Source organism: Eschrichtius robustus, chromosome 4 (genome assembly GCF_028021215.1).
Source record: "Eschrichtius robustus isolate mEscRob2 chromosome 4, mEscRob2.pri, whole genome shotgun sequence".
NCBI classification, from domain to species: Eukaryota; Metazoa; Chordata; class Mammalia; order Artiodactyla; family Eschrichtiidae; genus Eschrichtius; species Eschrichtius robustus.
Genome location: NC_090827.1, coordinates 59,162,202 through 59,186,947, shown reverse-complemented (window position 1 = coordinate 59,186,947; position 24,746 = coordinate 59,162,202). Strand labels below are relative to the sequence as shown.

The 24,746-nt window shown below is 41.8% G+C and overlaps 1 protein-coding gene across 1 annotated transcript; it reads right to left on the bottom strand.

Annotated features, from left to right (window-relative positions):
- Nucleotides 1-20,451: 20,451 nt before the first annotated feature.
- SOWAHB (sosondowah ankyrin repeat domain family member B) lies at nt 20,452-24,491 on the bottom strand. Its single transcript, XM_068542138.1, has one exon. It carries the CDS (start codon nt 24,460-24,462, stop codon nt 22,084-22,086), a length of 2,379 nt encoding a protein of 792 aa, XP_068398239.1. The 5' UTR covers nt 24,463-24,491; the 3' UTR covers nt 20,452-22,083.
- Between the last annotated feature and the right edge of the window lie 255 nt (nt 24,492-24,746).

The window sequence follows — 24,746 nt, the reverse complement described above, 5'->3', positions numbered from 1 at the left end:
CTATTATTATTATTACAATGTGGCATGCTAAGCCATATGTACTGCTTATGTCATAGAAATGAACATGGATCATTAAATTATACTGACATTTATTGGCCTTGGAGTGTCCACTGCAAGAGTTAATGAACTTTGGGCTCTGTCTTGCACTGGGTCTGACTAGGCCCCAGCCTCCATGCCTTTGCATTGTTGGGAGGAGACTAGACCTCAGATCTTTGTACTTTGGGAACCTTTGAACCTGAAACTGCAACAAAGGGAGGGCAGTTTATTTGGGGAGGTTTTACTCATGTTGCCAGGGAAAGTGATTGTTTTTCCAACCTTCTATCCCACCCGGCCCAGAGTCACTACTGTTCAGTAGACTTTTAAAGACACCAGTGGATACCCTCAGAAGCATCTAAAACACTTAAACCAGGGCCTGAGACTTTCTGTGCTGCCCCTCTTGTAATCTACACAGATTCTTCCTCTAGGACTTGTGAAATGTTGCAGCTCTATATTAATAAGTGGAATGTCTGTACCTATATCCACACCTTGAAAGGAAAGGGCCTGTGATCCAAGCATCAGTGCCCAGCTGAGGTGGTCATACCGGAAGCCAACAGAAATGCATTCTCAGGTATTCAAGGGCCCAGAAAATCTACCACCTTTATACCATTTCTGTAAAAACTACTCCAAGGCACACTCAGCAAACTGAGGAATAAAGTAAACTTAATAACGAAAAAATTGTGGCATAAAAAGTGCTAGTGATGAACATTGAGACCAGTGAATTAAGGCCAAACAAGTGTCATACTAGGTCAAAAGGTAACTGCGCACTAATTATCTGGGCTATTTGTGCAATGATTCACACTTTATGGGTTGAAAGGAAGAAAGTAATAGTGATCCTTGACAACTTAGCTTAGCAGCTATAGAATTCTGGGAAAATTTCCTAGTCCACTTTGGAAATTTCATCTGCAATCGACAATACACTAATTAATCAGGAATTTTAAGAAGCCAAATAAGTTCCTTACTGACATTTACTAAGCTGGAACTAATAGTGCATCAATTCTAAATAAAATGTTACTTTTATTTTATAGCTTTGGGTCAGATTATCCACCTTTCCCCTCTGTCTCTAAAAATAATACATATGATGGAGAATAAGTTATACCAAAAGAACTTTGTGATTTCCACTCCCTAACCTTTGGGGAGACCAAATGACATAATGGAACTAGCAAGTCCGTCAAGCCAGGGAATCAGTACTGAGTCTACAAATTATTAGCTGTGTAACCTTAGACAAATCACTTTACTGCTCTTTGCTTCAAAAATTCTTGATTTATTCCTCATTCTACTGCAAAGCGAGACAAAGGAGCTTTCCCAACTCCCTATAGCCTGGACTCTAGGGTGAGAGAGACAATTCTCAATAATCAATACTGGGACTTCCCTGGCGGTCCAGTGGTTAAGACTCCACGTTCCAGTGCAAGGGGCATGGGTTTGATCCCTGGTCGGGGAACAAAGATCCCACATGCCACACAGTGTGGCAAAAAAAATAAAATAAAAATAAATAAATAAATAAAATATTTATATTAAAAAATCAGTACTATCTAAAGTGATAAATTGTTTGAACAATCAAAAATAATGAGATGGATTCTCACACCAGGAAAGGTTAAAGAACTAGGATTGACATGAGATAGAATGTAGAGAACTTAAATCCTCCCTAACAATGGGCACAGCAATTACACTCGTGTGTGTGTGAGTGATTTGATCTTTACAATTTTCTGTGGAATTATTATCTTCTTTCTCCAAATGGAGAAATGGAGGTTCAGAGAAATTAAGTGATTTGCTCAAAAATAAACAGCAAGATAGAAGTGGAGAGGCAGTGACAACAGTGGGAACGGTGGAGTAAGGACCTCTGAAAAGCTGCTTTCCGGGCAAAGAACATGAACACTGGCAAAAATTGTCAAGATAACTTTTACAACTCTGGAAATTAACCAAAGGGGAGCGTTTAAAAATGGCGGAATCTCAGTAAGCACAGCGAGCTTTGTGGCATTTTCACTCGCCCCATTCCTACGCCTTCTCCCCAGCTCCACAGCAGCCTTGAAAACGAACGGCACCGCATTCACAGTGAAAACCAGCAGCCTAGCAGCCACTGGACGGGGAAGAAGGGGTTGGAACTCCCCAGAACACCATGCTCAGAGAATTGTCATTATTTGACATGTCAGGCAGTTCCCTGGAAAACTCTGTTCTAAGGCCTTGTCTTTACTTGACCGGACTCAGAACAGCTTTTTCCACAGGAACATTTGTCAAAAACAATCAATAGCAGTTGTTTAATATCACAACTGCCTGAGGCAGTGATAACAATTGAGACAAACAAGAAACTGACCAAAAAATTTAGAAGGAAAAGCTGGGGAATAAGATATTCATAGGAGGCTTTGAAAAGGTCCAACGTATTTCTAGAAATCTAGAAGGATGCAAATGGTAAGGCCGGGCGCGTGTTCCAGGAAAGATCTAAATAAATTGAGAGACATCTTGTGTTCATGGATTGGAAATTTTAATATTGTTAAGATGGCAATACTCTTCAAATTGATCAATAGATTCAATGCAATCCTATCAAAATCCCACGTGCTTTTTTCGCAGAAATTGACCAGTTGATCCTAAAATTCATATGGAAATTTGAGCGACAGAACAGTCAAAACACTCTTTTTTTTTTTAATTTTATTTTATTTATTTTTGGCTGTGTTGGGTCTTCATTGTTGCGTGCGGGCTTTCTCTAGTTGCAGAGAGCTGGGGCTACTCTTCGTTGCGGTGTGCAGGCTTCTCATTGCGGTGGCTTCTCTTGTTGTGGAGCACGGGCTCCAGGTGCGTGGGCTTCAGTAGTTGTGGCTTGCGGGCTCTAGAGCACAGGCTCAGTAGCTGTGGGGCGCGGGCTTAGCTGCTCCGTGGCATGTGGGATCTTCCCGGACCAGGGCTTGAACCCGTGTCTCCTGCATTGGCAGGCGGATTCTTAACCACCGCGCCACCAGGGAAGCTCGCCAAAACATTCTGCAAAAAGAAGAGCAAAGTTGGAATCACTCTTCCTAATTTCAAAAGTTACTACAAAGCTACAGTAATCCACTTAGCAAGGTATTAGCATAAAGATAGAAATATAGATCAATGGAACTGAATTGAGAGTCCAGAAATCAATTATTACACTTATGGTCAGTTGATTTCTACAAGGGTGCCAAGACAATTCAATGGGGAGAAGAATAGTCTTTTTAACAAATGGTACTGGGACAACTGAATATTTGTGTGCAAAAGAATGAAGTTGGAACCCTACCTATATTAGTCAGGGTTCTCCAGAGAGGAAGAACCAATAGGATATACAAAGACATATAGAAAGAGATTCGTTATGAAGGATTGGCTCACATGATTATAGAGGCCAAGCTGGAGGCCCAGGGAAGCCAGTGGTGTAGTTCTAGTCCAAACCTAAAGGCCTGAGAATGAGGGAAGCTAATAGTGTAAGAATCCAAAGGTCTGAGGACTGCAGGGGCTGATAGTATAAGTCCAGTCTGACTCCAAAGGCCCAAGAACTAGAAGTGCCAGTGTCCAGGGGAGTGAAAAGATGGATGTCCCAGATTGAACAGAAGAACAAATTTGCCCTTCCTCTGCCTCTTTGTTCTATTCAGGGCCTCAACGGATTGAATGATGCTCACCTGATTTGGTGAGGGTGATCTTCTTTACTCAGTCTATGATTCAAATGCTAATCTCTTCTGGATACCCCCTCATGGACACACCCAAATATAAGGTTTTATCAGCTATCTAGGCATCCCTTAGCACGGTCAAGTTGACACATAAAATTAACCATCACATCATATGTAAAAATTAACTCAAAATCAATCAAAGGCCTAAATGTAAGATCTAAACTGTAAAACTCTTAGAAGAAAACATAGGAGTAAACCTTCATGAGCAATGGTTTCTTTTCTTTTTTTTCTGTCTGTGCCACACAGCTTGCAGGATCTTAGTTCCCTGACCAGGGATCGAACTTGGGCCCCCAACAGTGGAAGCTCAGAGTCCTAACCACTTGACTGCCAGGGAGTTCCCTGTAATGGTTTCTTAAATACAACACCAAAAGCATAGCAACCAAAGATAAAATAAATTGCACTTCATCAAGATTTAAAACTTTTTTGCTTCAAATGATATTATCAAGAAAGTGGGGCTTCCCTGGTGGGGCGGTGGTTAAGAATCCGCCTGCCAATGCAGGGGACACGGGTTCGAGCCCTGGTCCAGGAAGATCCCACATGCTGTGGAGCAACTAAGCCCGTGCGCCACAACTACTGAGCCTGCGCTCTAGAGCCCACGAGCCACAACTACTGAAGCCTGCGTGCCTAGAGCCTGTGCTCTGCAACAAGAGAAGCCACCTCAATGAGAAGCCCGCACACCGCAACAGAGAGTAGTCCCCACTCGCTGCAGCTAGAGAAAGCCCGCGCGCAGCAACAAAGACCCAACGCAGCCAAAAATAAATAAATAAAATGAAATAAATTAATTAATTAAAAAAAAAAGAAAGTGAAAGACAAACTACAGAATGGGAGAAAATATTTGGAAATTATATATCTGATAAGAGACTACTACTTAGAATATATAAAGTACTTACACAACACAATAATTAAAAAAAAATAATCCAATTTTAAAATGGACAAAGTATTTGAACAGATATTTTTCAAAGAATATATACATATGGCCAGTAAGTACATGAAAAGATGCTCAATATCATTAATCATTAGGGAAATGCAAATTAAAACCACAATGAGATACCACTTCATACCCACTAAGGAAAGCTGTAATCAAAAAGGTAGACAATAACAAGTATTGGCAAGGAAGGATGTGGAGAAATTGAAATCCATCATACACTGCTGGTGGGAATATAAAATGGTTCAGTCACTTTGAAAAACAGTTTGGAGTTCCTAAAAATGTTAAACATAGAGTTACCATATAACTTAGCTGTTCCACTCCTATGTATACCCAAGAGAATTGAAAACATACATTCACACAAAAACTTCATAGAAGCATTATTCAAATAGCTAAAAGTGGAAACAGTCCAAATGCCCATCAACTGATGAATGGTTAAACAAAAGTGGTATATCCATACAATGGAATATTATTCAGTCATAAAAAGGAATGAAGTACTGGTACATGCTATAGCATGGATGAATCTTGATACATTATGCTAAGTGAAAGAATCCAGACACAAAAAGCTGCATATAATCACATATGATTTCATTTATATGAAGCATTCAGAACAAGAAAATCAAATCTATAGAAACTGAAAGTAGATTAGTGACTGCTTTGAGTTAGTGGGATGTTGGGGTGAAATGAGAGTTGACTGCTAATGGATACAGGGATTCTTTGGGGAATGATGAAACTGTTCTGAAATTAGAGAGTGGTGGTGGTTACACTACTCTGTGAATATTTAAAAACCTCTGAACTGTACACTTTAAAAGGATGAATTGTATGATACATGAATTACATCTCAACACATTTTTTTTAAAAATTAAAACAATAAAAGAGATGTAGCCAAGAGGCAGGTATTCTAATTGTAAGATTGGAGGCTCTCCACTGCACTACCAAATGATATGCATTAGCCATCACAAACTACTGTTTAATGAAGACACACAAAAGAAAGGGGATTGCTCTTTTTCCTGGATGATGGGTGTGCATAGTGTGAGTTCTTATATGGTCCTCTTATATTCTCATTGCCCCACTGGGACCCACACATGGGAAGCTCTTAAGAAATATCTGTTAATTGTATAAATGAACTAGGTGTTTCATTCTGTAAGAGAAAAATCTTGTTGGCAAGATATGTTTAACAAACTCTTTTCTGGTAATTGTCATCCCTTCCTGTCTCGGAATGCTTAGGTAAAAATGAGAAGAGCACCAAGGAATCAGAATATTCTGGCAGTTCTTATAGGGGAAAGAAATCGGATTGGAAATCTTCCCATGTATGTGGCTTATCTGGTTTATTCTAAACTAATCTCTGAGAAAAGTTCTTCCCTTACTTCCAGGCATGACGTATTGACTGATTTTATAGAGTTTCAGAAGAGAAACTCAACCTAAGCTATGTATGTATGAGGAGCTACCAATTATTCAAATACGCTTCTTTCTTTTTTAATGTTAATTTGGGGCAAATAATACATATGTCAAATATACCATATCTGTTTACGTGAAACTCCTAACAAAAAATAAAAATAAGGAAAACAATAACTAATGGTCAAAGTTTATTTCATATTTAAGGAATTAATGGAAATTCTATGATTCTTTGCATTCTGTTTGAATAATAGGGGTTTCTTAGCTTGTTTATTATTTCGAGTGTCAATTTATAAAAATATTAAATTCAATGTATGTCTTCTATGTTCAAAGCACTGTGCTAAATACGGTAAGATATATATAAACATGATAAGGGCATGGTAGACACTGGCATCAAGGACATTATAGTCTCCTTGGTAAGGTTTTTCTTGATCATTCCATTGAAAAATTTAAACCTCCATACTACCCTGACCCTCTCGTCCATACCATTTTTTCTCCCTCAGAAAAATCTAAAATACTAAGTATTTTACCTGTCTTTTTTGTTTATTGCCTTTTTCCCCCAAACAGAATATGTTTCATGGTGACAGGCATTTTTGTGTGTTTTGTTCATCACTGCATCTCCAATGTCTAGAATGGAGATATTAATGTCTAGAATGGATCTATATATTTAATTAGAGGTGCACAAATAAACATCTAATTGGCAAACTAACAAGAGTAAGCTAGATAGTTCAGTCATGGCTAGTGCGTGGAGAGATTTCTTGAAAATCAGAAGATGGGTTAATTTTGGATGTCGGTGACCTTGGACAAAGCATTTTTCTTCACCTATAAAGTGAAGGAATTGAATTATCAGGAGACTCAAATTTTCTCATCTTACAAATCACCAGCCACTCCACTAAAGAATCTGAGCCCCTGTATGACAGAAACAAAAGTCCATTATTTTCCAAAAACAACATTACATGTGTGTCTGCATTCTGTTATATTTTTCAGGTATGACAAGGTTTAAGAACATAAAAATTATAATACCATAAAGAGGAATAAATTTTGTGGCTAGGATTTATAGTGTAATAACTAATAATAATAATGCTATAAAGAATTAAAATTATAGCAATGCTGTTGAGAATATTTTATTGAGTGCCAAGTGTAAAATGCACTAGTGATAAATTAAAAATTGCAGTAATGGTATTAGCAGGAGAGACATCATGTATATCTCCTGAAAATTACTGATATATTCTTATAATTTACTGTAAAATATTTCATACTGCAGTTATGTAAGGTGTTACCATCGGAGGAGACTGTGCGGGTCTCAAGTGAACCTTTCATGCAGGGAGTGGTTGAAGCACCTAAAGAAACCAGAGACCTGGGAACCTCATTGAGCTTAATGGTGTTTATTGAGGATTTACTATGTACCAGGCATTTTCTAAGGACTTTGTGTTAATTCATTTGATCTTTAAAAAAAAAAAAAAGCCCGTCTTAAAAATGAGAAAACCGAGAAGCTGAAGGTTGTCCCAACCAGGACAGAAACCCAGGCAGCCTAGCTCATTGCCATGAGCCTAAGTACTTCATGATCATACTCTTTCATTACTTTTTTTTTTTTTTTGGCTGCACCAAGAGGCTTGGGGGATCTTAGTTCCCCACCAGGGATTGAACCCAAGCCCCAGCAGTGAAAGCATCGAGTTCTAACCACTGGACCACCAGGGAATTCCCGTGTGTTCTGCTTTCTAATGGATTTTTCTTTTGGAAAACATGCAGCAGAATTTGGTCCGAGACTTACTATTATAACGATTTATATATCACGACTGAGTTGGGTGGATGGGTAGGTAACTTGCTCTCCTACCTTAAACTTCTTGAGCAATTATTGTTATCTTTCAAAAAGAAGCTAAGTGTTATGCATGACCAAGTTACCTCAGGTCAGTTTGCAATAATCCTGAACTGATTGACAACTCGGAGGTGAAAAACCTCTTTGTTCCCTTCCTTTGTAATCAGAAGATACCAGAAAACACATCATCAGGTCAGGTCATCGTCCGACTAAATCTCCTCCAATGGCATCTTTTTGCCCCTAGCATAAAGCCCAACTCCCTAATATAGTTTTTACGGCCCTTCAAAATCTGGCCCAGTTACCTTTTCGGCTCATGGCTGACCACTTCCCATTCATTCTCTGTTTCAGGCTTTCCTGTAATTCAGTTTCTTTCAGTTTCTCAACAGTGCTGAACTCTTGCTCCAGGATTTTTTTTTTTTTAATTAAAAAAAGTGAGGTAAAATTTATGTAACACAAAGTTCACCATTTTAATCATTTTAAAGTCTATAATTTATGATGTCATGCAACCATCACCACTATCTAACATTGAAAGAAACCTCATATTCATTAGCAGACGCTCAGAATTCTTCCCTACCCCCAGCCCCCAACCACCACTAATCTACACTCTCTCTATGGATTTACCTGTTTTAGACATTTCATATAAATGAAATCATACAACATGTGGTCTTTTGTGCCTGGATTCTTTCACTTAGCATAATGTTTTCAACATTCATCCACGTTGTAGCATGAGGCAGTACTTGATTTCTTTTTAAGGCTGAATAACATTCCATTGTATGGAGAGACAACATTTTATTTATTTGTTTGTTTGTTTGTTTATTTAGGCTGCACTGGGTCTTCATTGCTTCACGCAGGCTTTCTCTAGTTGCAGCGAGCGGGGGCTACTCTTCGTTGCGGTGCACTGGCTTCTCACTGCGGTGGCCTCTTTTGGTTGTGGAGCACGGGCTCTAGGCACACGGTCTTCAGTAGTTGCAGCATGCGTGCTCAATAATCACGGCACATGGGCTCTAGAGCACAGTCTCAGTAGTTGTGGTGCACAGGCTTAGTTGCTCCACAGCATGTGGGATCTTCCCGGACCAGGGCTCGAACCTGTGTCTCCTGCATTGGCAGGCGGATTCTTAACCACTGCGCCACCAGGGAAGTCCCAAATGGATAGACCACATTTTGTTTATCCATTCATCAGCTGGTGGACATTTGGGTTATTTCCATTTCTTTGGCTATTATGAATAATGCTGCTATGAATATTTGTGTACAAGTTTTTGTGTGAACATATATTTTCAATTCTTTGGGGTATATACCTAGGAATGAATTGCTAAGTCGTATGGTAAATCCATATTTAACTTTCAAAAAACTGCTCAACTATTTTCTTTCCAGGATGTTTTCATTGGCCCCTGGGATAATGTAAAGGTGCCAGGCCTTAGCATTCATCCTTTCAGGTCCCAGCTTAGACATTACTTTTCCAAGAAGCCTTCCCTGACTGCTTAAGTTGAAATTAGATATCCCTAAATCTGAGGTAAAGAATACTACCCAGCACTCACCATATTATCTTGTACTTGTTTCTTTCTCTCTTCACCAGCACACTCCTAGTCTGTGAATTCTAGGGGTGTTAAGAGGGAATATGTGTATCTTACTCTCTTGCACAGTGCCTGCCATCAGGGAGGCATGCAATAAGAAGACGTTAGATTGAATAATCACAGCATTTATTCTATTCAAAGCAACAAAAGGCTCTGTTGCATGATTCTTCCACTAACAAGTCTACATAAACTGATTCATGGAGTTGTCACTGAAGGATGCTAATTAGTGAATTGTTTATACACAGGTATACACATGTACACATATGTATATATACATATAACACTAAAATTCATGACTATTTTAGTGATTGATTCTTTAAGTGTTTAAGAATAAAGTTTAGGGGACTTCCCTGGTGGCGCAGTGCTTAAAGAATCTGCCTGCCAATGCAGGGGACACAGGTTCAGGCCCTGTTCCGGGAAGATCCCACATGCCGCAGAGCAACTAAGCCTGCGAGCCACAACTACTGAGCCCACATGCTGCAACTACTGAAGCCCGTGCGCCTAGAGCTCGTGCTCTGCAACAAGAGAAGCCACCGCAGTGAGAAGCCCGAGCATCACAATGAAGAGTAGCCCCCGCTCGCCGCAACTAGAGAAAGCCCGCACACAGCAACAAAGACCCAATGCAGCCAAAAATAAATAAATTAAAAAAAAAAAAAAGGAATAAAGTTTAGGGACCACCTATTATGCCCAGATTGAAATTGCATTAATCTGTACAAATGTTTCAAAAAACAACTGCTACTTTTTGACCAAGTAATTCCACTTCTGAAAATCCTAAGGAAATAATTCTAAATGCAGAAAATGTTTTATGTATAAAGGTTTGCCTGAAAAATTATTTATGAACAATTAAAGATTGGAAACAAGCTCCCTCAATAGGTAATGGAGGAGTGGCTGCATAAATTCTACAGATATTTAAAAGAATGTTCAAGAAGGATCTAGAATAATGTGGTAGAAATTGTAATATACTGTAACTGCAGCTATTTAAAGAGGGGGAAAAAAATCCCAAACCTATGACAAGAAATATTTCAAAATGCTAACACTGGCATGGTTTGTGCTGTGGGACAATATATGGTTTTTCTCTTCTATTTTATTTTCTAAATTTTAAATGTGATTTTACTGCCATAATAATTTTTAAAGTACAATAAACATTGAAGCAAATAACATGAAAAAAAAGAAAAAAGCCCATATCACTAAATGTGATGTCTCTGATGAAGATTTTGTTTAGGACGTTCACTTTGAGAGTACAGGGACAGACATTCATAATGCTTTATGAGATGCTGTAGGGCAACTGGCCATTCAGAAGGGTGAGATTGGGGGTCACGTTCTTCTCCCCATTTGTCTCCTAGGTCGCCCACGGGGCCAGTGAGGGCAGGGTGTGGTCTCCATCTCCATCCTCAGCAGGAGGCTTAGGTCTGGCAAAGAGCCAGGCAAGACATGAAGGCTCAAAAGAGCACCTATTTAGCCCAAATCAACTGAGAAAATTAACTCTAAGGCTCACAGAGATATTGGTACTCTTATTTATAGTTCTCCACATTTCTAATTATTACACAATGCCTGAGGAATGTAGAGCAAAGATCATCCTCAAACTTCAGTGAGCATAATAATCACCAGAGCCTCTGGATTAAGAGAGATTCCCCAGTCCTGGCTCAAAAGATTCACATTCACTAAATCTGGGATGGAGTTCAGGCATCCATCATTTTTATCTAACAAGCAAAGTAACGATGCAGATGAGCCATTTCTCACGACATGTGAGAAAACATGCTTTCCATCATCTTCCAAGATCTTGACTTATTTCTAATTCAGACGTGGCCAGTTGTAACGAGCTCTGCTATGAAAGATGAATTCTGCAAAATTCACCAAACTACAGTACAGCTGACTCCAGTGACCCCAAATTGGAAATTTCCAGAGCACTTCACCTTAGTTTGCTTGCTCTTAGGGAAAAATAGAAAAATAGAGAAAATGCCTATGCTTTAAATTCAAACAAATGTCTTGTGTCTTGTCACCTTGGGACAATAATACAATAGGTGAGCAGTCACTTTTATCGTTTCTAAACTGGCTCCCTTGATAGGTTTGACATAAAAAACAAGCTAAAGAACTACTTTAAGCCTCCTTTCCTAATTCTGAGAAACTTTGCTATTCAGTCACTGTTTGGACTTAGACTTTGGATAAACAATGATAACATCTCATCCGCACTTCAATGTAATTTTATCGTCTTAAAACTTGGAGAGTGCAATGAGAATCTGGCTGTCTGGCAGGGATTCCTCTCTCCCAGAGATGCCCTAGAGGCGAGAAAGTGGGACATCCAAATACTCCGTGTGATCCCAGTTCCAGCCCTTGCCAAGTACATGTCCAACTGCTTGGAGTCTGTGATGAAAGGAAACGGAAATCTATGCTGGAAGCTTTCACCTAATTCTAAAGGGAATTTCATTGCATTTGTAGACAGCCTGGAGTTCTACTTCTCCAGCAGACGCGTAATTAAGGCGCAATGATTGGCCAAGAGTCAAAGCCACAAAGTAGAGCCTGTAAGGAAAAAAAAAAAAATTGCTTCAAGAAACCTGTTAACTGCTCTTCGCTGCTCTTGTTGATACTCTCTTTTAAAACTGTGGGCTAAGGTATTGGTCCCTGCGTGCAGGTCCACCTCTTCCCAGCCCCAGAAGGCACCTCTAAGAAGTTGGTGGATACGGAGGAGACGGTGGGCAACAGACTATAGGGAATGCGGGGTCCTTCAAAAACCGATACCAGAGGGGACAGAGGCTCAAGGTACCTTTTTAAAACCCAAACGGCTTCTAGGATATACCTGTTGGATGGCACTTGCACCTTTATTTACTTGGCCGGGAAACAGCCAGCCTCTGGCTATCCTTGGTCAGCCCTGTCCTCTTCCCGGATGTCGAGAGCCCGGATTCTGCCTAGTAACAGGCCATTTGAGATTCCCATTGGCGGGAACGAACCTTATTTAATAACAATGATAACATCCCCTTCTTATAGTACATTGCAAGATTATTGGTGGGCATTTAGGGTAGATGTGGTTCAAAAAAGAGATAAGCAGTTATATATTTTTTAAATTTCGGGTTTGAAATCAAACTTAGAGAAAAGTTGCAAGAACTGTACAAAACTATTTACCCTTTACTCCTATTCCATGTTGATGTTTTACCATCTTTGCTCTGTACTCCCCTATCTTTTTTTTTTTTAATTAATAAGCTTTTTAAGAACAGCTTTAGATTTAGAGAAAAGTTCAGCAGATAGCACATAGGTTAAAATACCAGCCTCCCCCCTACAGTTTTCCCTATTAGTAAGATTTTACATAGGTATAGTACCTTTATTACAATTAATGAACCAACATTGATTCATTATTATCTGAAGTCTATAGTTTAGATTTCCTTAGTTTTTACCTTCTTGTTCAGATTTCCTTAGTTTTTCCCTTCTTGTTCAGATTTCCTTAGTTTTTACCTTCTTGTTCATGTCACTTTAATTTGACTCAATCCCTCTGAAGCACAGCTGGTAAATGTAAATATAAGCTATTATGCTGCACCTGGGAAAATAGCCAAGAAATATTATTTCGCAATTATTTTTAAAAAGATATTCGGTAGTATCTGTTATAGTGAGAAATCACCCACATGTGAAAGAGTAGAGAAATGGCTTAGCAAAATGGCTTAGCAAACTATTATATATTAACATAGTGATATACTTTCTGGCTATTAAAAGTGTAAACTAGGAAAATTGTTTTAATATGTGGAGCATGCTATTAATGAAAATAGTGGAAGGTAAAATAAAATATGCATGGCTGGTTAGCACTAGTCAGCCCCAAGTTAAAAGGAACCGATGGGACTAGAAATGATTAAAACTTATTACTCCCTAGGTTATATCTTTTGTAAGTATGTTTGAAGTGGTTTTAAAAAATTATTATTAAAAAATAAAACTAGCAGCAATTTTCATATTCAGGAAGTACTTTAAGTAAAAGATTTATATGATCAGAAAAAAAAATCTTTTGGATTCCTATATTCCCTTCTCCACTCTTATGTTGAATGATAAAGTCATTCTAATATATTCTCCCTAGCGATCAAAAAAATAAAGAAAGAAAAGAATCGGACCAGTGATACTGACAGATCTAGCCCATTTTAAGTTGTAATCAAGCTTAACTGTTCTTCAGTCATATCTGGCCCACACCTGTCTCATGTCTCCACTACCCTACAAGCAAACAGAACAGCCACAGGTGTGAGATGGGCGGTCACAGCTGGGAGTTCCCATGAGCAGGCAACCAGTTTCCTGGAGGAGGGACCTCCTGCCTGAAAAGTCATGCACTCAGAACACTGGGCAAAAAAAAAAGCAGATTAAAAACAAAAGAAAATCATTGCTTCAAGTCAAATGAGGACAAAGAATGATTTTTTAAATAATTTAAAACTTAATACTTTTAGGATCTAGCCCTGTATGGAAAAGGAAGTGACATTGAAGCAACACCTGGTCTGCAAATGAATTCTGAACTGCCCCATTTTCAGCCATCTGAAGACCTAAACTTTTATTTTATCTTGAACTCAATAAATAATACCCAATTCAAATGGAAAAATAACAATATATTAAGCAATAAAATAGGTGGAAATTGCTATGCACAGTATGGTTTCTTTTTTCTTATAAATTCTGGAAGGATACACACCGAAGTATTATCAGTGATTACCCTAAGGTAGTGAAATTAGGGAAGATTTTGTTTTCTTGTTCTCTTTTCTTTATCTGCGTTATCTAATTTTTTTTTTTTTACAATAAACATGTATCACTTGTATAATTTTAAAATTCTTTAAGATATGAAATAGATGTAAAATTTATAAAACCCAATCTTTCATCAACTGACTTTAGTTCTGTGTATCTAAATGCAAAGATAGTTGATATTTACAATAATAATCACAAAGCATTAATGATCTTAGATGGTTTTTTTAAACCATAAATTACTTTGTGTTTAGTTTTAGTGCTGAGTGTATTTAATTGTAGTTCAGTTTTCTTAAACTATTTATCATGTGAAGTATATGTGAGAAATTCTTATGAACTAGAATAACTTATTATTCAGAGCAATCCATTTCCCAAACCTACCAGATAATGGAAGTATTTATTGTGGTACCTTCCCACATCACAAAATACTGCTTAACTTCTATATAAACTTCCTTTTATTTTTAGGAACACCAAACAGTTTGTTACTTCAAATCCAGTTTTCATCATAAGCCAATATCTGGATGCTGTAGCTTTAAATTTATAAAGGACAAGAATTTCTTTCTTTTCTCAACTTAGAGAAAGTAAATAAAGACATAAGGAATTTTGAACCTGAGGAAATACCTCCAAAATGGAATTTGAGTCCGACGCTTAACACAATAAAGAGAAAACGTTAACTCTGGTAGAACAAGAGCAGTCCTGTGCCCACAATCCAGGTGACACTTGCCCACCTGTTCCGTCACTCTGCTTTTCCAGGTGGTCTTGAAGAAGCTTTTAGCAGGGAAACACCTGGACCCAAGAGACCACAGAACGTGTAAGGTGACACACATATAAGGGACATAGAGTTACGGTCAGGTGGCACCTAAGACAACTTCTGCCTGCAGATGTGTGTCTGTGTTTAGAGAATTAATCCTTTTCTCAAAGAGTCACAGGCTGCTCGCAGGATGAGGAGTTTTCGCGGTCACTCGGTCTGCTGCCTCATGCGGATGTCTTCCTTTATAAGAACCTGGGGACTTCCCTGGTGGTCCAGTGGGTAAGACTCCATGCTCCTAATGCAGGGGGCCCAGGTTCGATCTCTGGTCGGGGAACTAGATCCCACATGCATGCCGCAACCAAAAAAAGATCCCACATGCTGCAACTAAAGATCCCGCCTGCCGCAACAAAGACCCGGCGCAGCCAAAAATAAATAGATAGATAGATAAATAAATAAATAAAATATTTTTAAAAAACCTTTTAAAAAGCATCTGGGAGACATCTTAAATAAATACAATAAATCTTGTGGTGTAAGAATGTAAAGCCAATTCAGTTCCCCATTATCCATGCTTGAACATACATGGTGGAGGGGGTGTTTTGGAGGGACATAGAATATCAACATTGGTCACTGAAAATTTCAAACAATTTAAAAATCCTAACAAGCAGCAAGTAGTCTTGAGTTTCAACCCCTCTGTCAGTACCTGACTGAAAGCTGCAGTTGACCGAGAACAGAGATCAGAAGAGAAAATGAGTGTGAAAGATCATCCACATTGGATACTCTGCTCCTGAAAGAGAGGTGTATACCCCATATGTGAAAAGTGGTTCTAGGATTCAGTTTTCCCAAGATTTCATGATGGTATCAGAAACTTGCCCAAGAAATCCAGGGCAATATTTTGTGATCTCTCTGCAGACATAGAAAGATAGCTCCACAGGTAGGCTTAGTATATGTTATTATGAAATGTTACTTAGTTTATATGCCCCATAAGAATAGCTCTTGTGAGAAGATTTGGCCTCAGGATAAAGCGAAACCAGCCTTCTGTTCTTTTTTTCCCCATTTCTGCTACCCATTAGGACTACTGTGCATTTTAGTACCTTTCATCCTGAAGATCTGAGGCCAACTTGATGCTATTGGTATGTCTTTCTCCCTCGTCCCCTTTGCTTTCCTCACAAAAATCAAGGCTCCCAGAGATTTCCTACCTGGCATATAACCAGTTAGGGTTAAACTAGGTGGAAAACTAATACTCAGTCAACATCCAAACCCCCAAGGGCATGTCTATTCCAATGCAAGTGATATAGTCCAGCCCCTTCCAGAAAGAAAAATCAATGGGACTCTCCTTGGACCATCAGTTTAGGCAAAGCTACTGTCATCAGCTGAATAATTCATTTTGCTTACTTTCTTAAAGTTTATTTTAATTAGAAACTCTAAATACTCTGATCTAGACACCCTTATGTGACTTGGTAATCCTCTTTCCTCAAACCACTAAGGAAATGGGACTATTTCTAGCCCAGTGGCTCCCTGCCTTAGCCCTACTGTGGCTGGCCAAGGCTCGTAGGCAGTGAGACCCAGTGTGGGACTGTGGCAGTTGCTTGGTTCACTACAGTTGTCCCTGAAGCACTTCCCTAACTGAAAACAAATGATAGGACTTCACGACACAGCTAATTGTATTTGAGGCTATAAATATAATAGCAAAATCTTCAAGTTCTATAAGAGTAACAATTACGGTTTCAGAAACAGTGATGGCACAGAAATACCTGTTAATAGCTGCTAGACTTGGGAGTATTCACTCTTCTCAAAAAGAGAAATAGAACACATGGAAAATTTAGATCCTCTAAAAACAGAGTCCTGTCTTTGACCCCAACAGGCAAGTTGACAAATATCTTTCTCCTTATTTGTCATCATTTTCTTGCTTAATTGAGGCACAATTTGCATACAGTGATGCCTTTTTAAAAAACACAAGTCCTAAAAGTAGAAAAGAGGAGTCAAACTTGGGAACTAGGGATCAAGAAATACTATACCAAAGAGGAAGAATATTTCAATATGTCAGTAATTTTTAATCCAATTCAGTGAAACTTCATCTTGACAAAGTTAGTGGAATTTTGGTTAAAGTTTACTGCATGGTTGAATTTAGTTTATTTCAAATTTCCTGAGTGATGGTAGCTTTACATACACACACACACTCAACTCTCCATAAGCCTCACCCCTTCAGAGCTCTGCCTGGATTTCAATTCCAGGCTAAACCAGAGCTGCTGATTTGACTGATGTTAGTTTACACGACTTCAATTAAACCTAATTCTGTTTAATGACATACTATAATAGCTCATGATTGTTACACACAGATAGTTGAATTGTCTTTTTCATTTGAAATGAGAAACACGAGCATCTTTTTATATAGAAGCATAATGAAAAATGTTTGACTCTATTGGCAAATCTCATTCTCGTAGCACTTGTTTTAATCAACCAGAGAATTTCTTTGTCTTCAGCATAGATTGAAATTTAAAGTGAACTGTATATTTTGAATGGTGTTTAAAATAATAATAGCTAACATTTATTGAGGATTTACTATGTACCAGGCATTTTTAAAATTTTTTATTTATTTTTTATAAAGCAGGTTCTTATTACTTATCTATTTTATACATATTAGTGTATTTATGTCAACCTCAATCTCCCAGTTCATCCCACCACCACCACTCCCCCCCCACCCCGGCCCCACTTCCCCCCTTGGTGTCCATACGTTTGTTCTCTGCATCTGTGTCTCAATTTCTGCCCTGCAAACCGGTTCATCTGTACCATTTTTCTAGGTTCCACATATATGCGTTAATATACGATATTTGTTTTTCTCTTTCTGACTTACTTCATTCTGTATGACAGTCTCCAGGTCCATCCACGTCTCTACAAATGACCCAATTTTGTTCCTTTTTATGGCTGAGTAATACTCCATTGTATACATGTGCCACGTCTTCTTTATCCATTCATCTGTTGATGGGCACTTAGGTTGCTTCCATGACCAGGCTATTGTAAAATAGTGCTGCAATGAACATTGTGCATGTGTTTTTTTGAATTATGGTTTTCTCTGGGTATATGCCCAGTAGTGGGATTGCTGGGCCATATTGTACCAGGCGTTTTCTAAGGACTTTGTGTTCATTCATTTGGTCTTTAAAAAAAAAAAAAAAAAAAAACCATCTTAAAAGTGAGAAAACCAAGAAGATGACGGTTGTCCAAACAAGGACAGGAACCCAGGCAGCCTCGCTCATTGCCACGAGCCTAAGTACTACATGATCCTACCCTTTCATTATACATTCCCCCAACCCCTGACGCCCCCCACCCCCCGAGAAAGGGATTGAACCCCGGCCCTCGGCAGTGAAAGCGCGGAGTCCTAACCATTGGACCGCCAGGGAATTCCCTCAATTACACATTTTTAATCATTTGATGCCAGCAAACACAAGCACATATACTAACACTGCTGTGCTAAACAGCCTGTACAGGGGTTGAATTTATACTCTTAGATCAGTGCCACCTTGAACGTAGACTGTCATCACAGTAGTGAAGTGGTCTGATCACTGAACCGGAGCATTAGAGATGAGAGGAAATGGAGAGATCTTTTTGGATCTCACCTAATTTCTTCTGATTTTTATCGACTAAGTAAGCTCCTCCAACTAAAATTTTCTTTCCTCATTTTTAGACATCCAAACGTATTCACCTTATCTAGCTAATTGAGTCAATATTCCTATTTCCAATATGAAAGCAAGACACTACAATAATTTACCTGATCTCTGCTTCTAGTCTGTCTCCCTTACTATAGCAAGAGGAATCTTTACTTCACCCCAGTCTATACAGGTCTACATTAAACTGTCAAGGGCTCCCCATTGCCTGGGTCAGTAGTTCTCAAATACGTACAGGAACTTATTATGGTGATGGCTGCACAACTCCGTGAATACACTCAAAACCACTGACCTGTATACTTTAAATAGGTGAATTGTATGGTATGTGAACTATATCTCAAAGTTGTTACTTTAAAGAATTTATTGAGGAAATCAAAGCACCTGGAAGTCATGGCACGCTATGTGTAAAATCCTAAAATGTTGAACTAAAAGCAGTTTTACTAGCAGAAAATAACAGTATGGTAGATACTATATATAATTATAAGATTAAGATTCACTACTTTACAACTATGTCTACCAAAAAGCAAGTGGTTGAGCTAAGGTTATCACCAGTTTCTAATGTTTGCCTCTAATATTAAATTGCCATTTGTTCAATTGCCTACCACTGTTTGCCAGCAAAGCAGCATTAACATCAAAGACAAGGAAAATTTGAAAGGGAAACTTTAAAATTGAGTACATCCTATACAATACTTTATTTATTTGTCTTCAAATTAAGACTTCAGGAAAGCTTCCATATTTGGAATTACACTAAGGTTTTCTGGAGATTTGACAATCCCTGGCTTCCTAGAAAATGCTTATTTTTCTTGACGTATCATAAAAGATCCTTTTTTCAACCTGACCTTAAATTCCCTTTCCATCTTCACCTCGTTCCACAGCGCCTTAGGCTGCCACACAGCAGAAGCCACCTATCTCCCACAGCCATAAGGGCCTAAGTATCCCCCAAACACACCCTGCAGCTTTGCCCTCACAGAGGCTTTGACATCTGAGCTGTCCTTTGAAACGTGAAAGTTCTCCAGGAAAAGAGCAAAAGGGATTCTAAGCTGAAAGAATTCAGCACCAGGACAGAAACTGAGAGGGTAAGGGCATTCACACCCCGATGGGTCTGGCCTCAGTGGGGGGGAGGTTTGTGGCTGGCAGGAGGCTGGGAATGGCAGTCCTCCTGGTCTGTGCTTTATGACACGAGCAAAAGGGTGACTCCATCAGGTCTGTGCTGTACTCTGCTCTCAACACCCTCTTCTGCCCCACCCCCTCCCCAAATACATGTTGACCACGTAAGAAGGTTGACCAGAGCCATAGGTACGTTATGGGGACAAAGGACAGACGGACCTGACGGATCCTCATAAGAATGAACGTGGAACCCAGGAATGTGTCCTAACCATTGAGCAATCACCCAATGTTGTGCTATGAAATCACACACTGAAGCCAAAGGCAAGAATGTGGTAGAACCAACAAAGCTGGTTTCTGTGGAAAGCCAAGATCATTCACCTAAAGATGCCTGGCCTCCCAGTAGCCCACCCTGATTTTCTTAGCCCAAAGGACTCTCTCCTCTGAAATCCTCTGGAGCACTTCATTTTGTACTTACGACACTCTGAAAAAAATTTTTTTTCTTGTATTGCAGTTGTTTTGTCCTCATTCCTGGTACCACCTTCTTTTTCCTTTGCCTCATTTTAAAAGCTTATACCTAATACAATGCAGCTTTAAAAGACATCTTGGGAGTAAGGTATGGTATAAATCAGTCAACAACAAGTCTTGTTAGATTTTAAGTTCAAGAGGTGAGAAGTTATGTCCCATTCACCTTTATCAATCCCACAGCACCAAGGAAAACATAGTTGTTGAATAAATTGACATTGTGATAACAATATGGTAAAGTAAAAACATTCTTTGGCTTTTAAAAGAAGTTGACATTTTTTATTTTTTTCCCTCCTGGGAGATCACCGCCTGTACTAGAGTATTCACATAAATGTTTATCTTTTATGTTTAAAAATTTCATCTCTCCTAACCATACACCTGCTGTCTGTGCTTGTAGCTTTTTTTTCTTGATGTGATTTGCCAGTTTCATCCCTTGTATAGGTCTTTTTGGAGAAAAGCAACCCTTAGATTTATTTATTCTGCCTATTTTTTTGTTTGTTTTCTGATAGAACAGATATATTTATTTCAGCAAAATTATAAAGTAAAACTACAAAGAAACAAAATATTTGACACTCACTGAGTCACAGTTTTGTAAGGCAGAAAGTTAACAATAATCAGCATAAGTACAATAAATTATAAAGATCTGTTGATATTTTAATGGGGGAAAATAGCCAGAAGAAACACAAAAATACTTTAAAATACATCATTGCCACAGCACATGAGAACATTTCCATAAAAAATTAACTATTTCCTCTTAGACACTTCATCTTTCAGCCCTCTTTGAATTTACATTCTGAAATCTTGATTTTCTACTGCAGTTTATAAACTAGCCATTCTCTCATTCCATGGACCCACAAAGATCAGTCCCATCACAAGCAAATAAAAGGACCACTTCGTGTTAGAGATAACAGCACTTCAAGGCTAATATTTAATCTTAATTGGCAAAATGTTTAGTGCAAATAAAATTATATTTAGCAGCTTAGAAAATTCCTGGTGGGGAGGCATTCACCTCATAACCCTTACTGCATCCCCAGAACAAAATCATTTCTCACTTTTCATGAGTATGAACACTGGCCATTCAAACCTACTGAAAACTACTGATGCTAATTCTGCTGTTTGTTACACAGGGAGCTTCCATAAAAGATGGTTTCAGTCACTATGCAAATGAGCCATACAGTTTTTACATTTGGAAAGTTCCCCTCAGGTTGATGTTCTTTTAAAAAAGCAGGGTCTGAATGTCAGTCACAACTGGATCTTACCCAACTGCTTCTCTGAAACGAGGCATTAATCATTTCTTGCGCTGGCCACCAAAGGTTGCATTCAAAGGAAGACCTGAGGATGGGGCAGAGGAATCTCTTAGAGCAACTTCTACTCTCCAGTAATAATTTTACTGCACAGATTTGAATGCCAAAAAAAAAAAACAACAACAACAAGGGAAAGAAGAGGAGCCATCTGATTTCAAACCTGGTGTTTTCCACTCTCAGCCAAGATTTGTTCTCCAAATGAATGGAAGCCAGAGAGCTCCTAGCCAGAGAGAGGATTTTGTTTGAGCTTCATCAATTCCTTGAATTGCCTCTCTTCTTGTTAGACATCTGTTTCCTCTCTAGCCAAGGCCTGGGGTAGCTGCTTGGGAGAATAGTGTGGCCTGCTGTGCCCGGATCTGTGATGGCAAGGGAAGGAGAAGTACAGCCGGGTTTTAAGCACCTGACTCTGCTCCTTGTCTACGTTCACTGGCCCAAGGACTTGAGCCGTCAGAAAGCTTGGACGACCTCTGAGGTCCACGATGTGCTGACGCAGGATCCAGGGAGGTAAACACTAGGTAGGCCATCTCACTTGGCCTCTCGACCAACTCCTCAGCAATTTTTCCATTCCCCCTGGATTCTCTCACTGAATAGCTCAACGATGGGGCTGTGGAGTCCATGTTGGAAAGAGGGGCTCCCCTCAGTCACTATACTCTTCTCTTTCCCTTAGACTGGGGAATTTCTCATACTGGTTGGCTGACCTCCATTTGCTGTGCTGACTTTTGAGCAGTGCAGCAAAGGAAGTCTTTCGAGTGACACTTCTAGATATTTCCCGGCTCTTGGCCCTCCTGGTGGGGGAAGAGCTTCGAACCAAGGGATAGGTGGAAAAAATGGGCTTGCCCCGTGGGGCTTCCAGTAGCTGCCATATTTCCCCAGAGGTATTACTGGTCAGATACTGCCAAGGCTTCTTCCCACTGCTGTCCCGGACGTTCACACGAGACGCCAACCTTTGCACTAGCAATTTGATGATCCCCTGGTGGCCATGAATGGCTGCAAGGTGCAGCGGGGTATACCCACAACTGGACTTCACATTTATATCGAGAGCAATCCCTGCTTTCTGTGCGCCTGAGACCAAGTCCTGAAGGGCCCTGAGGTCACCGTGTTTGGCTATCCAGTGCAAGGCAGTGTACCCAGTCAAAAAGTCTTTGTGCAAAGCCAGCTGGGGGTCCTCCCAGAACAAAGTCAACACCTGAATCCAAGAGCCACTGGCAAGCTTCACAATCCATTCATGCTCCCTGGCATCAAGAGGGACCAGGGATGACTTGTGCTCGGAAGATCTGGTGGGGATCAAGGCTGCAGGCCTCTCCCCTCCAGGGGCCCATGAGCTGTGTGGATGACCACACTCAACAACAGTAGCCTTAAGGTCTGCAGGTTTTGGTGTCAAAGCGGCATCCACCCTTGGGCTGGACATTGCTCCCACCTTCGAGGGTCTCCTGGACCGGGGAGGGCGCCGGCTCCTTTTCAGCAAATCCCCCTCAAGGCACTCCTCATCAGAGGAGGACAATTGGGCTCTCTCTGCCCTAGAGCTCCTCCTTAGGGATCTCCTTAATTTGGGGACAGGCCAGGGCAAAGGCTGAGGGTGGCCTGCAAGGCCACCAGCTCCTATTGGGACAGGCTGAGAAGGGTGACCATCCTCTCTGTTCCTGAGGCCCTGAAGGCTCCTGCTGGGGCTGCCCTCCTTTGGAGAAGGGGCCCCAGCTGGATTCCTGAGCCTTCTCCCATCTGGGGCTCCCGGGGCAAGGTGCAGCCCTTCTTCAGAACCCCCAGGGGACTCTTTGGGTCCACTGCTGCTCTCCTCACTGCCGTGGCTCTCCTGGTCCACAAAGTCCTCCAGATCTTGTAGGGACAGCTGACAACGAATGCTACGAAAGACTGCCAGTGGAGACTTCCCCGGCCAGGATTCCGAAACAGCGGGAAAGAGAGAATGAAGGGGAGGAGGGAGCTCCGGAGGTGCTGGCTTAGATTCCGGGACCCAGAAGCCCGGCTCCGAGGGTAGCTGGGGGAAATTGTCTGGCAGCATCGACCAGGCTCGGATGGGACCCTGGTTTCGGGCCTTGGGTATCTGGGGGTGTCTGACCACCCACTCTCGAGTGCGCTGCTGCTGCTGCTTCAGGGTCGAATAATGCAGGGAGCTCGGGGTCACCAGCTCGGGCGGCTCTCCGGGGGGAGTGGGGCAGGACAGGAGAGCAGGCGGGGAAGCCCCGCTCCCAGCAGCCTCGACGGTTGTCGGTGGAGAGCGGGGTGCCGCGGACACCGGCGGGGTCTCCGCGGGCGCACCTCCCCGCTGCGGCCTGGGAGCCCCGCGGTCGTCCTGGGCAGGCGGGGCTGGCGCCGGCTTCTCCCAGGCGCTGGCGGTGGCGGTGGGGGGGTCGGGGAGTGAGCCGAGCAGCGGCTCGCCCGGGAGTCCCCCCAGGCCGTTCTGGAGGCATTCCCAGCAGCAGCCGCCCTGCGTCTCGGCCGCCGCGCACCTCGCTCCATCCTGGGCGGCCGCGGGCACCGGCGCCCTGTGGCCGGAGCTGCCCCTCCGCCGGCCGCCTCTCCGCGCCGCCTCCCGGGCCGCGCTGGCGAGGAGTCCATCGCAACCTGCCTCGGCGGCCGGGTCTGCGGCACCTGCTGGCTCCTCCTCTAGCTCCTTCTCGCGCCGCCGCCGCCGGGGTGGCTGCGGCGGCGGCAGCGGCTCCCCACTGCGCGCGAGGAGCGGGAAGCTGGGCGCAGCTCCCCCTGCAGGGGCGGCGGCCGCGGGCGGGTCGCTGGGTCGCTGCAGCCCCTCCTCCCCCAAAAGGTCCCTGTACCTCCTTTTGAGCACCACGTACTTGGTGCCGTCGGGGTCCTGGCGCACTGCGGCCACCGAGTTGACGAAGCCCTTGAAAAGCTCGCGGCGGCGCTGGTGCTGGCTGGGGGGCGTATCGGGGTCTCGGAGGAAGCTCTTGAAGTGGCTCAGCAAGGCGGCGTTGGTCACTCGGCCCCCGGCCTGACACAGAAAGTCCAGTAGTGCCTCCTGGCTCAACTCTCGGGCCATCGCTGCCCCGTCGTCCCCTGGCCCCGAGGTGTCTGCGTCTCGCCCTCCCTGCGCTCTCCCCCGCCAACAGAAACCCTGGCCTGGCGTCTGTCACCTGCGCCCGGGGCGGCGCCACCCGCCTCCATCAGCCGCGGCCTGCTTGCAGCCCCTGAACGTGCCAAGAGGGCCGCGGCTCCCCCGGGGACAGGCCCCGGGGCTGAGCCCCCGCGCGCAGCCTAGGGTGGGAGAGGGCGGCTCCCAGGCCGCCCCTGCGCGATGCGCGCCTCGCGCAGCGAGTCCCCGCT

Excerpts from the sequence above, each read along its gene's own strand:
- SOWAHB (XM_068542138.1), bottom strand. The coding sequence starts at position 24,462 with ATGGCCCGAGAGTTGAGCCAGGAGGCACTACTGGACTTTCTGTGTCAG.